The following is a 13,983-nucleotide window of genomic DNA, read 5'->3' as shown; positions in this document are numbered from 1 at the left end:
CAGCAAACTTTTTGTTTTAATAAGTGGAAAGAGTACACTCTAAAGCAGGGGATTAGTATTCGTCTGTGGCCTGTTAGGAACTGGGCCACACAGCAGGAGTTTGAGCAGCAGGCGGGCAAGTAAAGCTTCATATGTAGTTGCAGCCGCTCCCCAGCACTAGCATCACCACTGCAGCTCCTCCTCAGATCATCAGGCATTAGATTCTCATAGATGCACCGGTCCCTGGTGCCAAAAAGGTTGGGGACCGCTGCTGTAAAGTAATGATAATAAGTGTAGTATAGTATAATAAATACATAAGCCAGTATGTTGTCATTTATTATCAAATATTACATACTGTACATAATTTCATATGCTATATTTTTATACAATTGACAGTGGGTAGGTTTGTTTACACCAGCATCACCATGAACACATGAGGGATGTGTTGCACTACGATGTTACAATGGCTATGATGTCACTAGGCAATAGGAGTTTTTTGGCTCCATTATAATCTTAGGAAGACACCATCATATATTTGGTCATCTGTCATTACCAAAACATTATGTGGCGCACGACTGTATTATTAACTATCTCAGCCTCTTCCTTCTTTCTCTGCTTAGTTTCTGATTTCTTTTTCTCAGCTATCCATATATCTTCATGTTTTTATTATAATTAGTCTCAAGTCTCTTTTGGAAGTAGACAAAGTATAATAATAGATAAATAAGCTCAGTAACTGAGCAGACTTTGGGATCCTGCTCAGTTCTTTGGAATCCTGATTTGAGAGAATTCTGGTTTTCCCCTTTTAATCTTGGTCCTCTTCCTAGTGTCTCCCTGATGTGGTTGAGATAGTTCTTTGTTCTCTTCCAGTTACTGCCTTGTGGCCCTCTGATAATTTTACACATGGAGTCTAGGTTATGTTTTAGTATTTGGAACTGATAGATATTTAATTTCCTTGGTCAGGCTGTCTTTGAGAGACATAAAAAGCGAAAATTGAGACAAGCAGCCCATGTCAGGTCAAGGACAGAACTCTCAATGGTTCCTCCCATTGTGCAGACTTGCAGCTTGTGCTGGTGGTTCTGGCTGTGGGGAGTAGTTGGGGTCACGTGGCACATATGAAAAGATAGGAGTGTCCAGCCAAGTCTCAGCCTCTTTCTAAGCCAGGGCTCAATTGGCTTGGCTCTTCCTGCATTGTACCTCATCCTCTCAGGCTGATGTCTGGAACTTTATAATCCAGAAACTATAGATGAGGGTTTTGCAGCCCTGCCACCATAATCCTTCCTAGATTTTGTCTGCCAGTAGCTACACCGCTTGTTATTACACAGGGGATGCGTATTTATACCTCCTAAAGGTAAAATTCTAAAAATCTTTTCAGATGCTGAAGAAGGAAGAAGCAATTCCATGGCCTGGAACTTTAGCAATTGTTCATTCTTATATTGCCTACAAAGCAGGTAAAGAATTATTCATACCCCATTTTGTGTGATATTCCCTTGTTTAAAAAAAAAAAAAAAAAAATCCTAGAAGGCAGTATTTGGTTTGTTTTCAAAAAGAAATTTAGTTACAAATGAAAAGCTTGCTACTGAATGAAATGAAGGTCGTGTAGCACTTTCTTGGGGACGAAAAATGAGTATATTTTGTATGTGTAAAGCCAGGCCCAAGCCAGTGACAGTTTTCTAGCGTATCTGTACATGTACAAGGGAAAGTCCAGGTGAGCAGGTTCTGTGCGTCGGCCGTGGGGCTCGGGGAGCTTTGGGGAAAATATCATCTTTGGCAATCGTGGGGAACATAGTGGCCTTTTCAAAGAATTTATTGTTAAAAACAGGTCCTTTTTTTCTTTTCAGCAAAAGAAGAAGAGAAACAGAAGTTACTTAAATGGAGTTCAGATTTAAAACAAGAAAGAGAACAACTAGAGCAAAAGGTGAAACAGCTCAGCAATTCTATAAGTGTAAGTAAACCTCATACTTTCAGTGATGGATACAGAAATACAGACTCTTCCATGTACATTATAGTGCATGTGGCTCCCAAGGGCTGATTCAGCCCCTTCAGCTTATTAACACAGTTAACTTGGGCAGGTGAAAGTTTGCCTTCAGTTAGTGTTGGTTCTGAGGTACAGGTGGCCACTTGGTCTGTGGTGCCTTAGCCAAGCTCTGGAATATCCTCTTGGCTTTGACCTGAGTGGATTTTCGGTCTCCAGGCTGAAGAGACGGAGTAGCAGCTATAACACTGTAGCAACCGCCCTCATGTCTTCCTCTGTGGGTTTGAGAGGAGCCTTTCCTGACATGGCACGCAGGCCAGGTCCCCACGTGTGATTCTTTCTAGTTGCCTGAGCTAGCGGGTCCATCCACGTGGCCCCTCCCTCCCACCCTTTCTCCCACACCGTGCCGATTGCATTTCCAGATTTTCCTGACCAGCCTGAGGAAGAGGGGTTTCTAGAGACAAGTATTGGAAGTAAATACCGCCCAGGCTGCCCTGTCCAGGTGGGAAGGTCGTATTTGCAACGGATTCGGATGCTCCTCCTGCCAGGAGCAGGCTCTTTTCCGTTGAATTGGTGCCCCTTGTTGGAGTGAGGTGACCTCAGCCCTCAAAGGCACTAGGTTGTGTCCTGTCCCATTCACCTGCTTTCCTCTCCTCACCACACTACCCGCAGCATGCAACTTTCACATCTCTTTCCCTCCCTAGAAGAGGAGCCAACAGGTGTGGGAGGCTGAGGGCCAAAGAGTGAGAGACTACAAGTGACCAAGCAGAAGGGGCTCTGTTGGCTGACATTTTTGATTCTCTTAAACATTGGTGTCCCGCCCCAGGCCCTGCCTCTACATTCTGGCTTGCTGACAGAGTAGTCTTTAGTAGGCTCTCCAGTTGAACCCAGGAACCCCTGGCTCGTTTTCCATCCAGGACAACTCAGTCCAGTCCAGAGCACATGAGCACCTGTTAGCACAGCAGAAGCTCACTGAAACCTGCCCAAACCAGCTTCAACACAGCCATAGGAACTTTGTAAAATGACTTTTATTTTGTAGTTTCATAGTGGTGGTTCACCTTTGGTTTTAAGTCCTAGTGTCAAGTAGAGTTGGCTTTTAAACCGGTCACTCGCCCCCTCTGTCTCACCTCTTGGGCAGTAGCGCCCACTCTGGCATGGGGCACAGCAGGTCTGGGCTGCACACCAGCCAGCGAGGATCCTCCTACTGGAGAGGCTGCCGGGCCTGCCAGAGAACCCGCAGGCTCAGTGCCGCCGCCCTTCTTGTTTGCTGCAGAAATGCATGGAAATGAAGAACACCATCCTGGCCCGGCAGAAGGAGATGCACAGCTCCCTGGAGAAGGTAAAACAGCTGATTCGCCTCATCCATGGCATCGACCTCTCCAAACCTGTAGACTCTGAGGCCACTGTGGGGGCCATGTCCAATGGCCCGGACTGCACCCCCCCTGCCAATGCCACCACCTCCACGCCGGCGCCCTCCCCCCCCTCTCAGAGCTGCACAGCGAACTGTAACCAGGGGGAAGAGACTAAATAACAGAGCCCTGCTAGGAGAAGCCACGGGATCCCGGCGGCAAGGAGAGCAAAACACTGAAGACTCTAGAAAAGCAAAGCCGGATTTCTTCTGGAAAGTACAGAATTCTTTTGGTTCTTTGGTTCCAGAGAGAGAGAAGATGCTTGTGCCAGGTGGCACCAGAGTTTGCCAATTGATCCTTCTTATTCTGTGTGTACATGCAAAGATTGGACCATGTTACATGAAATAGTGCCAGCTGGAGGTTCTTTGCCAGCACCATGCCAAGTGAAATAATATATTTACTCTCTCTATTATACACCAGTGTGTGCCTGCAGCAGCCTCCACAGCCACGATGGGTTTGTTTTTGTTTCGTTGGGTGGGGAGCAGGGACGGGCGGAGGGAGGAGAGCAGGTTTCAGATCCTTATTTGCCGAGCCGTTTGTTTAGGTAGAGAAGACAAGTCCAAAGAGTGTGTGGGCTTTCCTGTTTCTAAACCTTCACTACTATAAAACCAAAAAGGAAATCGAGATTTAACCAACCCCAGTGCCCAGAGGAGGGATGGGGAGGGGAAGGGAGGGAGCCAGGGTGGGAAGAGTATATCAGATAAACAGTATTCCTTATTGTCTGGGGTGGGGCACAGTGCATGGCGAGACGGACACCAAGAACAGCCACCGGGTCCCTCTCCCGAGCACCCCGCTCCCCCGCCGTGGGCGCCCCCACTACTCCCGAGCCTCTTTCCCTGCTTTGGCAAATTGGTGCGCATCCCTGTGGATGATCCAGTTCCGTCCCTCTCCAAGAGCAAGCGAGGCGGGCTCAGCCGGCCCCGCCCAGGGCAGGGACGAAGGGTGTGTGTGGCAAGGAAGGACAAAAGGTGGATCAGCGATTTTACTTGAAAACAAGCTCCATCCCTTTTCTATATTTATAAGAAGAGAAGATCCTGAGCGAAGCAGCACGCGACCCAGGTGTGTGTGAATTGAATGGAGACGTTCCTTTTTTTTTTTTTTTTTTAATTTTTGTTTTTGTTCCTTTTTCTTTAATAAAGTTTTATTTTGTTGTTTATTTTACTTTTTTGGTAACAAAAACTAAAATAAGGAATAGAAAAGCTGTTTTTCAGGCTGACAGTCCGATTAAGGGTAGTTGAGACCTTGCATGGTAGGGTAGGAGTCATAGTGTCTGTCAGTGAGGTCCAGTGAGTCTGTGTGAGTCCTTGTGTCATCGTTCGGGGCACTGTTTTTTTATGCAAGGGCAAAAATCTTTGTATCTGGGGAAAAAAACAGCAACTTTTTTTTAAATTAAAAAGGAAAATAAAAGATATTGAGGTCTTCCTAGTGTTACTTAAATTAAGATCAAGGTAAGAAACATTGTAAAAAAATTACAAAAGTGCTATTTGTTTCCTAAAAACAGTGATTTCTATTAAAAAGGTGTCAGAACTGGAGAAAATGCTGTGTAGTTATAATTTTTTAGCACAGAACCTGCTGATCATGATGACATTTTGCCGTGTTTGTGTCTCAAACTGGTGGGCTAGTCTCCACGATTTCTGTCCTCTGGAAGGCTGCAGCCCGGCCGGGCAGGGACGGAACTGTCCCCCCATTCTGCCCTCCTCAGAAAAGACTGCCCTCTCCTCTCAGTGCAGGGATCTGGGCTCCTGTTTTGAAGCCCAGTAGAGTGTGGATGGTGTCAGGGCCCTACCCACTGTCCCCTTGGATTTCGCTACAGCAAAAGGCTGGTGCCTAAATGAGATCCTTTCCTTTGGTGCTGCTCTCGGTCTTTCTGCCACCAGCATTTTGAGTGCCTGGGGGACAACTCTGAAGGACATGGCCAGTGAAGCTCATTGGTGCCCATGCACCCTGGCCTTCATGGGAGGGGGCAGGGGGCAGGCTAGCTACATCAGCCCTTGGTGCTTAGAAGGAACGATGGAGTAAGATGTCTTGAGGGTACATGGTGTCTCTGAGACAGAGAGCCCCAGGGTGGCCTTTGTGTCTGTCTTGCTTTTGAAGAGAGGTCTGAAAATCCAGCCCCTTTCTCTGCCCGCTGGTCCCAGGCACCAGAGATGGAATTTGCTCTCCTTTTCCCACCCACGCGATTCCTGGGTGACCTGTGGCTAGAATCACTGAGCTTGCCTTGGCTTGGTCTGTCTCTTTCTTGAGAAAACCAGGGTTCTGAAAGGTTCAGACCATTTCTATCATCTCACCTTGTGGGAAATTTTGTCAGGTGCGCGTGCTCCTGCTGGAGTCCTTTGCCCAATGCGTACCTGGCTGACAGGAGGAAAGCAGAGACACTACCCCAGCCTACCCCATGCTGCCTCATGGCCAGAGTCTAGGAGGGGCAGAAAAGGTCCCATTAGTTTCTCCCTCGCCCAGTTAGACCCGGAGAGACAAAGATGGATCCTGAAAGTAAATGCCGCAGAGATACTTCTTAGGTTAAATATGTCTCATTGCTACCAACTGTTTCCGGATACTCATCTTCCTGGGGAGATTAGAAAAGGGGATTAAGAGTGGCCGGCTGACGGGCCTCAGAGCCAGGCCCTGGCTGAGGAGGACAGAGAAGAGCTCCCTTTCCTCGTGCGGAAACCAAGGTGCTATGTCTAGTCAGGGAGCTTTGGAGATGCCTGGACTAGTTGGGGGAATAGTTGGCAGAGGTTCAGAGCCCAGTCGCAGGCTGTAGGCCCTGTCTCAGCTCTCCTGTTGGACTTGTCTGGGCCCAGAGCCTGGAGCTCGCCACGCAGTACCTACCTTCTTGAAAGAAGTTGGGAAACTATCATCACTAGAGGCCTTCGCTCAGAAAGGAGATGCCTGAGGATTCTTGGGGTGGGGCAGGGCTAGGATTTGATCGGTGTTTTGCCTACTGCTGTGAGCAGTCACACTCTGAACTTGCCCAAGATTGGGATATGGATTCTTCCCGAAGTTCAGATATGAGCTGTTTTGGGAGGCAGCTAGTATGGAGTATAAAATGCAACCCTGCCCCAAAACCACATTCTGGACCCAAATTCTAAAACACCCCTTACTGCAAGGAAAGAGCTCTAGTCACTCGGTCTCCTTTCCCTTCACTCTCCTGACGAGAGAAGATCCGCTGTCTGCCCCGACCTGCTGGTGCCTGTGACACACACTCATAACTGCCCTTACCTGAGCTGCCTCCACCTCCTTCTCCCTCCCTCCTGTTCTTTCCCCACACCCAAGTTTAGCCACTGACAGACATATCTGAGACCAGGTAGCAGCTGTCTGGGACTAGAAAGCTCCCCACCTGGCCATTGATCAAGGGGCCCTTGTCGGTCCTGTGGCTCAGGTGCTGTGCCCTCGAGGCAGAGAAGTCACATTGCTGTCATCTTCCCAGCTCAGCTCACATTCTTGCCAATGGCCTACAGGTCCTTTTTCTTTCTTGGAGCCTGCTGGGTCTTGTTTCACCTCTACTGAGCTCATCCAGAGTTCTGCTTCCTTCCTTACCAGGCCCTTTAGCGCAAGCCTACTGGTTACGCCTGGTAGAGAGACCTGTGGGGCCAGCAACATGGCCATGGCAGCCTCCAGCTGGCACCACCTGAGTGCCCGCTTTCCTTACAAGGCCTGCCTCTCTGCCCCTGATGCTGCTTGGCTCAGGCTCAGCAGGCGGAGAGGATGGGCAAAATTGCTCCCTCGTGCCTCTCCCATGAGGGTGACCACATTTCCCGCTCACCTGTCTCTGTGCAGTCGCCTCTCTGGCCATCTCAGACACTTCCTCTCTTGGGGCCAGCAGAGCCTCCTTGGGCTCTCCCAACCCCACAACACGCCCAAAGTGGTTTCTTCCCTTCGCTCTCTTCTAGGGTGTGGTCTTTCTTATTTATCCAAAGGGCTTAATAGGAGACTTTTACCCCAGGGTCAAAAGGCTCTTCTGAGTAGTAGGATGGATGGTGGCCCAGGTATGTTTTCCAGGCTTTGGGTTCTCCAGATTCCAGGGCTTCTGTTGGATGGAGGCAGCCTTGCTCTGTGTAAATGGCTGTGGGCCTCACCCCCACCCCTCAGCTGGGCACCCTTGGCAGGAAACAGGAGGCCCATTCTCACCCTTACAGCCATCCTCAGTGTCAGCACCTGGACAAGAAGGCAGGGGGTGGCCCCTGAGAAAATTCCTCTGGCCCTCCCACAATGTGAGGAGGAGGAAGCCAGGAGTTAACCCTCCAGAGAGCCATGGTGGATATCTTAAAAACAGCCCTTGTAAGGGAGAGCAGGGCTCCCAAATCCAAAACCCACTTGGCTCTCCCTTTCCACAAGGCTCTTCTCGAACTCCGAGGACTCCACTGTCCCCCACGGCAGCCTCTGGCCCCCTGCCCCTCCCTCCAGCATCACTGAGTCCTCAGCCCAGGGTAAGCTGCAGTCAGGCAGGACAGGACGGGCAGCCAGAGGTCAGCAAGCTCTGAGCAGCAAAGAGCCAGCCAGCCCCCAACCTGTCTCTCGTCTGCGCCCTTTGTGATTTCAGTCTTGGTAGAACTTGTATTTGGAGTTTTGTGCTTCAAAGTTTTTGTTTTTGTTTGTTTGATTTTTGTTTTGAGGGGGTGGGAGTGGGGGGATACAGAGCAGCTGATCAATTTGTATTTATTTATTTTAACATTTTACTAAATAAAGCCAAATAAAGTCTCTCAGCCTCATGGTGTTGGGTTTGGGGCCAGGGAGGGTGGGCAAGACACACTGCCGTCCCGGTCTCTGGGGGAGCAACCGGGCCCCCCTGTGACTCCAGCAAGACTCAGCAACTCCCAGGCCTCATGGATGCCCTCGTGCCCCAAACCAGGACGAACATGCAACAAAGCTTTTAAAACTTTAATTATGAAAAAAGGATATATAATTGAGGATGGGAGAACCAGCCCCAAACCAGCTGGAGCAGAAGGAGACTAGACCTCAGATACAATAGCAGCAAAGGGAGGCCTGTAGGCCCCACCTCACAGATGTTCCACTGCAGCCCTTCCCACAGAGACCTTAAATAATTTAAATAACAGAGCAGGAGAAGTGGCACGGTTGCTCCAGGGTCTGTGGGGTGTGAGCCAAGGCAAAGGGCAGGGTGCCTCCTGCAGGCTCAGCCTTGGGGTGCCTCAGGCTGCTGCAGGGCAGTGAGGTATTTGAGGGCAGCAGCCCCATAGTGGCGGGATAAGTCCTGGTGGAACTCATCCTTGAGGATCTGCAGGCAATCACGATAGGTGGGTCTGGAACGGAAGCGGGAGATGTCGGGGCTTGGGGTGTGTGGCAGATGGATGGTGAAGGCCTCTGGCAGCACCAGGAGCTCATACTCCTGCGGAGGTGGGGGCAGACGGAAGGTCATTGCCTGGGCTGGGGGTAGAACAGCTCTGGGGTGGGGAGCAGGCTTATCCAATAGCCTCTTGGAGCCAAAGCCAGGGCCAAAGGGCAGCCAATTTTGGTTCTAAAGAAGGTGGAACTTCTAACAGCGCCACCTACCGGTGCAGTGTGCCTCACCCAGACGTAGTGATCCCGGGTCTGGAGGTATTCAAATCAAAGCTGGAAGCAGGAAGGATTCCCCTCACCTGTGCATCCAGTTCCACAATGTGGGCCACCTTGTTCCAGCCAAAGCCCACAAAGCGGGGATCATAGCGGGGGCAGTCACGTGGCACCACCACATAGGGCTCATAGTCAGCTGCCCATTGCACACGGTATGGGGCCTGAGCCTCCCGCCATCGGGCATAGTCTGTGGGCGCGTAACCCTGGGGCCACTCGTGAGATCTGTGGAGCAGGACAGGGTGGGGAGCCAGGCTGAGGCTAGGAGCTCACGGGTGGTGGGGGCTGGTGTGAAAAACGGGGAGACAGAGCAGTGGCCTCTCCTACCTGAAGGTGTAGAGAGAGCCAGCATCCAGCAAGGCCAGCAGTTCGGCCTTGGAATTGGGGAAGGTGAAGTGGTAGTGCAGGGTCTCGAATGCTGGCACCACCAGAGCTGCCTTCCGCCCGCTGCCCAGCTCCAGCTGCTCAATGGAGGCCCTGAGGAGGGAGCACCGTGAACAGGAGACAAGAGAAGGCTCTGCCTCCAGCACTGGACCCAGTGATTCTCTTGCTTTTATGACCGGCTTTCAAAAGCTAGCTCACTGATGCCCACTAGGAGACCGACACGAGTGGAGCTGCTGTGGGAAGCAGGCCCCAGCCTCCCCTACGCTCTCACGGCAGCCCAGAGAAATGGTGTGGTCTCACCCCCGGCTGTAATACAAACCCCATTTCACAGGGGACACTGAGGCCCAGAAAGGAGGGATACACTCGCCTGGGGCCCTGCAGGTACCCGCGACCCTGTCCACACCCATCCATATACCGTCCTCTCCCGCCCACCTGAGGTAGTCGTAGAGGGAGTAGGAAGGCAGAAGGTCAATGTCACTGAGGAAGACATAAGGCGTGAGGGCCTGGGCCATGGCCACGTTGCGAAGCTGGTTAATAGGGTAGAGGGAACCCTCACGGTACACCACGTGGTAGGCCACATCCTGCCGGGCAGAGAGCACCGCCGAGGCCTCGACGAAATGCAGGAACTGTTGGGCCTCTGCGTCTGTCAGGTACAAGGCCAGGCTCATGGGGCCCGGCCAGTGCCTACACAGGGCTTCCAGCATCTGCAGCCTGCGGCGAGGGGGGTAGTCAGCCCAGGGAGCTACTGCAGACACCCCTCAAGTGTCTTTTTGAGCAGTCTTATTTAATCTTCACAACTACCCCACAGGTGGGTACTTGCTCCTTTGACAGATGAGGAAACAGGGCCAGAGATATTAAGACTCGCCCATGGTCGCACTACTACGGAGGGTACCCAAATGATCCCAAGCCCAGCTCCTTCCACCATGTCCAGTGTCTCCAACCTCTGCAACTCCTCAAGCATCGGGCACTGAGACCTCTTCCTTCTACCCTCCTCTCAGCCCACGCCATGCTCTCTGGGGCTGCCTTCAGCACCCTCACCGGTCCATGGAGAGCTGGGCCACAAGGGTGACATCGTGAGGCCGGGGGGGCGGTGGCTCATGGGGCAGGAAGGTGATATGCACACGGTGCACAGTGAGCTGCTGCTGACGGAACTCAAGGCAGGTGTCCTCCTCGCTGAGATGTGCCAGGGCCCGCTGCAACTGAGACAGTCGAGGGGAGAAGGATGGGAGCTGGGGCGGGCGAGCAAGTCCCCAGACCAGAAGACCAGACTAGATCCAATGGGAGCAGAGCGGGGCAGAGTCTTTCCATGACAAGAGAAGGCGGCTCTCTCACCTGCTCAGCCTCAGGTGGGGGTGGGCTGGGGCACCCAAAGAGCTCTCTCCGCAGCAGGTTCCCATTGTACTCCAGGAAGGTCAAGTGGAGGTTGCGGAAGAACTCCACGTGCTTGTTCTTCACACGCAGCTTCTTCGGTGAGTTCCAGTGGATCACCTGTGACCCGGGAGGGTGTCGGTGCGGGAGTGGGGGAAGGGGTCCCCATCCTCGGCCCACCGCCCCCACTTAGCCCCCCGCCCCGACTCACTTTGAGGTCAGCTGCCTCTGAGTAGCAGCGCTCAGCCAGCGTGTGGTCTGACAGCTGCACATTCCAGATGCAAGGCAGGGGAAGCACCAGCCCGGGGTGCCTCTTGATTATGGCATTAAAGATGTCCTGGGCAGAGACAGCCATCTCACCTTGGCCCTGAGCCTGTCCCCCTCCCCCCAGAAGGCTTCCCCAGACCTGGTCGGCCAGCGAGGTGGCAGGCAGCGTGAGGAGCTCCTGCGTAGCTGTCAGCTTCCACATCTGCTCCCAGCCAGCCTGCCGAAGCCGGTCCAGCCGCAGGAGGATCACACCTGCTCACGAAGAGGTTGTCATGCCCACCTGGGATGACCTAGCCCCTGCTTATTTTTAGGCTTATTGATATTTTCTGACATGAGCATGGACTACAATCCTCTTGCGGGTGAAGGGGAGGTGCTGCTTACGGAGCACCTCCATAGCCATCTTCTCCCACTCAGTGGTCCCGGGGCTGGTAAAACCCCTATTTAATGGATGAGAAAACTGAGGCGCAGTTTTATTGCCAAAGTCATCCAGCATCTACGGCCAAGGCTGGAACTGTTTTCTGGCTCTTCTCCCAGTGTTCTTTCCACAGCACTAAGTCTGGGGGGCTTCCTAGCATTTTGTGCGCTGCCCAGTCCCCGGGGCCCAGGGACCAGTGGCCACCCCTCTTGCCTCCCCACACCATCCCCACCTGTGTTAAATCCCCGGCCCAAGGCAGGCCAGGGCCTGTGGTTCCTCCAGAGGTTGCCCAGGTACCAGTCGCTCTGGTTCTCCACGAGACCGATCACCTGCTCGTCTGGGAGAGGAGGGCACGAGGGAGCTGCCTGAGGTTGCCGTAGGACCTCGGCTCAGGGCTAGGCCATAGGGGTGCTCGTATGGGCCAGGGAGAGGGGCCGGTGGGGGCAGGGTCCCAGGCCACTCACCAGAAAAATAAGCAAAGAGTGCCCAGAGTTCTGCAATGTCGGAGGCGAAGGTGACATCCGTATCTAGGACAATAACACGGGCCAGGGCAGGCGGCAAGGCACCGGGCAGCACTAGCTTCATTAGCCCATAGAGGCCAGAGTAGTGCTTGTTGGGGATCCAGGAGACCTGAGGCTGTTGGGTAGGAAGGACAGAGCATGAGCCTGGTGGAGCCTGGTGGTGAGTGCCAGAACATACTCAGGAAGACAAAGGGCGAAGAAGGGGTGAGCCCCAGGAGAGGTGAGGGATTCGAGCTTCAGTAAGTGTGATGGAACTGGGGGTCCCAGGCAGCTCTAACCTCTCCTCTCCCTACCCTCCACGCCCTGGGAGGAAGGAGAGGGCTGGGCAGGCTGGGGAGGAGGGCGGAAGGGCCAGGGCTCCTGCCTTGAGCTCTTCCGCATCATAGAAGCTGACCCGGACAGCCGGCACCATCCATGTGTGGAAAAGTGTCTCCAGGATGTTCCTGGCCACTGCATCAGTCACCAAGTGGAGGTGCAGCGGGTTTTTCCTTTGGGGAGGACAGGGCAGCAAAGCTGATAGGGCCCAGAAGTAATAACATGGGGCAAGCCCCACCCCATGAGGCTCAGAAGAGGAAACACCAATTTTTCAATCCTGCCCAAGACTTTGTCCCCTCCCCCACTCTTGGACCCCCACCGCCAACACCTGGCTGTACCTGAAGAAGAGCATGGACTTTACCAGGGTGATGACATCCCGGCTGGTGTTATGTCCCGCACACACCATTGCCACATGCAAAAGCTGAGGAGGAGACACGGTCACCAGCAGCACCCCCTCCACTAGGCCGTGAGGACCCATGGTTGGGCGGGCCTGGACTTGTAGTCCCACAAGTCATCCGAGCTAGACGAGAGTAGGGGGCTGGGGCGGAGCAAGAGTCCAGTCCCCTGGTTTCACAAATGGGGAAACTGAGGCTGGGAGCAGGGGAGATATGAACCCGAAGCGCCCCCAGCTGGCTGGTCAGTGCAGGAGCGACGACGCCAGGTGTGATTCCCACAGGTGCCTGGGTGGCCAGGATGGGGCCGCGGCGCCCCCCGGGTTCCCGCCGCCAGGGGCCGCGCGCACCTACCTCGCACTTGGGAGGCAGCGGCCGAAGCGGGACGCAGTCGGAGCGGTTGCAGCCCCCGTGGTCCGCCGGCAGGTCTCCGTCTGGGGGGACACGTGGCGTTAGCGAGCAACGGAAGGATCCCGGGCCTCCCTGCTCACGGCGTTCACACTCCAGGTCTCCGCCGAACAGGAAGAATCCGATCAGAATCAGCACCAGCAACAGCGCGGCGGCCCCCAGTGCCCGGGGGCGCCCTCGGGGCAGCATGGCCGCCTGCGGGGGCGCTCAGGGCGGGGCGCGCCCCCAGGCTGCTGGCTCCATCTCCGGCTCTACAGACCCAGGAGGGAGAGAGGAGGGTCAGCCCTTGGGCGGCCGGGCCCGACGGCTGCCCGGTCCCCACCTATGCTGAGTTGCCACCTCACCTGCTCCAGCGGCTTAGGGACCTGGACCTTACTCTTCCAGAAGCCGGCCAGGGTGCTGGGAAAGGGGGTGGAGGCGCAGGCCTGGCCCGTCCGAGCAGGAGCCAGCTCCGCCCCCAACCTGGGTTCAGGTTTCACCTCCGCTTGGCTGAGCCCGAAGGGCGGGGAGACCCCCCGGGGGCCTGACCCCGCCCCTGCCCCACCATCCGACGGCCTCCCCCCAATATCCAGAGGAACCCAGGAAACCCCCGGGATAGCTTGAGGAAGCGGCGTGGGAGAAACCGCCACTCAGGAAGGCCCAGTCCCCGCTACCTGCTGTGAGCCCATCCCCCTCTTCGCTGCTCTGGGGCCCCACCGCCTCCCCTTAACGTCCCTCCGTGAGAGGGGCCGTGACCCCGGGCCTGGGCTGAAAGGGACTGCCAGAGTAAGAGGGAGGGGGCTGGAATGCTGGCCCTGGGGATTGGAGACACCTGCTCAGAGGACTGGAGGCGGGGCGGCCGAGACCTGCCCTGGAGCCAGTGAGCACCTGAGCCCCGCTTTCCTCCCTGCCCTCGCGTCTGCTCCACCCACGCTCCACGTGGCCTGCCCGCGACCCGGCGCGGCTGGGACAAAGCAGCCTTAAGAGGGTTGCCTCCTGCCCAGGAACT

At 54.3% G+C, this 13,983-nt stretch overlaps 2 protein-coding genes across 25 annotated transcripts in view; one reads left to right on the top strand and one right to left on the bottom strand.

Annotated features, from left to right (window-relative positions):
• Nucleotides 1-4,897, top strand: part of PHF21A (PHD finger protein 21A) — a 121,573-nt gene extending 116,676 nt beyond the window's left edge. For all 9 annotated transcript variants that reach the window (XM_039868000.1, XM_039868046.1, XM_039868036.1 and 6 more), the window contains 3 exons: nt 1,352-1,427; nt 1,818-1,921; nt 3,225-4,897. In XM_039868000.1, the coding sequence (XP_039723934.1) occupies nt 1,352-1,427; nt 1,818-1,921; nt 3,225-3,482 (438 nt within the window). In that variant the 3' untranslated portion in view covers nt 3,483-4,897. The remainder of the gene's footprint in view (nt 1-1,351; nt 1,428-1,817; nt 1,922-3,224) is intronic.
• Nucleotides 4,898-8,258: 3,361 nt separating this feature from the next.
• Nucleotides 8,259-13,642, bottom strand: LARGE2 (LARGE xylosyl- and glucuronyltransferase 2). Of its 16 annotated transcripts, none has more exons than XM_039867829.1 (14): nt 13,340-13,620; nt 12,942-13,246; nt 12,534-12,616; nt 12,245-12,368; nt 11,824-11,995; nt 11,592-11,696; nt 11,084-11,196; nt 10,889-11,014; nt 10,642-10,797; nt 10,348-10,508; nt 9,677-10,020; nt 9,253-9,402; nt 8,955-9,180; nt 8,259-8,704 (listed from the first exon to the last, which is right to left on the bottom strand). In XM_039867829.1, the coding sequence occupies exons 2-14, from the start codon at nt 13,182-13,184 to the stop codon at nt 8,404-8,406; spliced, it is 2,304 nt and encodes a 767-aa protein (XP_039723763.1). In that variant the 5' UTR covers nt 13,185-13,246; nt 13,340-13,620; the 3' UTR covers nt 8,259-8,403. The 16 variants fall into 16 exon arrangements, with proteins under 16 accessions (XP_039723763.1, XP_039723754.1, XP_039723744.1 ...); XM_039867892.1 differs by having other exon boundaries at nt 8,354-8,704; nt 8,955-9,150; nt 9,742-10,020; nt 13,340-13,579; XM_039867820.1 differs by having other exon boundaries at nt 10,348-10,502; nt 10,889-11,196; nt 13,340-13,641.
• Between the last annotated feature and the right edge of the window lie 341 nt (nt 13,643-13,983).

The sequence above is a fragment of the Pteropus medius genome, unplaced genomic scaffold (assembly GCF_902729225.1).
Source record: "Pteropus medius unplaced genomic scaffold, Ma_sr-lr_union100, whole genome shotgun sequence".
In the NCBI taxonomy this organism is placed as follows: Eukaryota; Metazoa; Chordata; class Mammalia; order Chiroptera; family Pteropodidae; genus Pteropus; species Pteropus medius.
The sequence above is the reverse complement of the archived record's forward strand: the minus strand, read 5'-3'. Positions and strand labels throughout refer to the sequence as shown.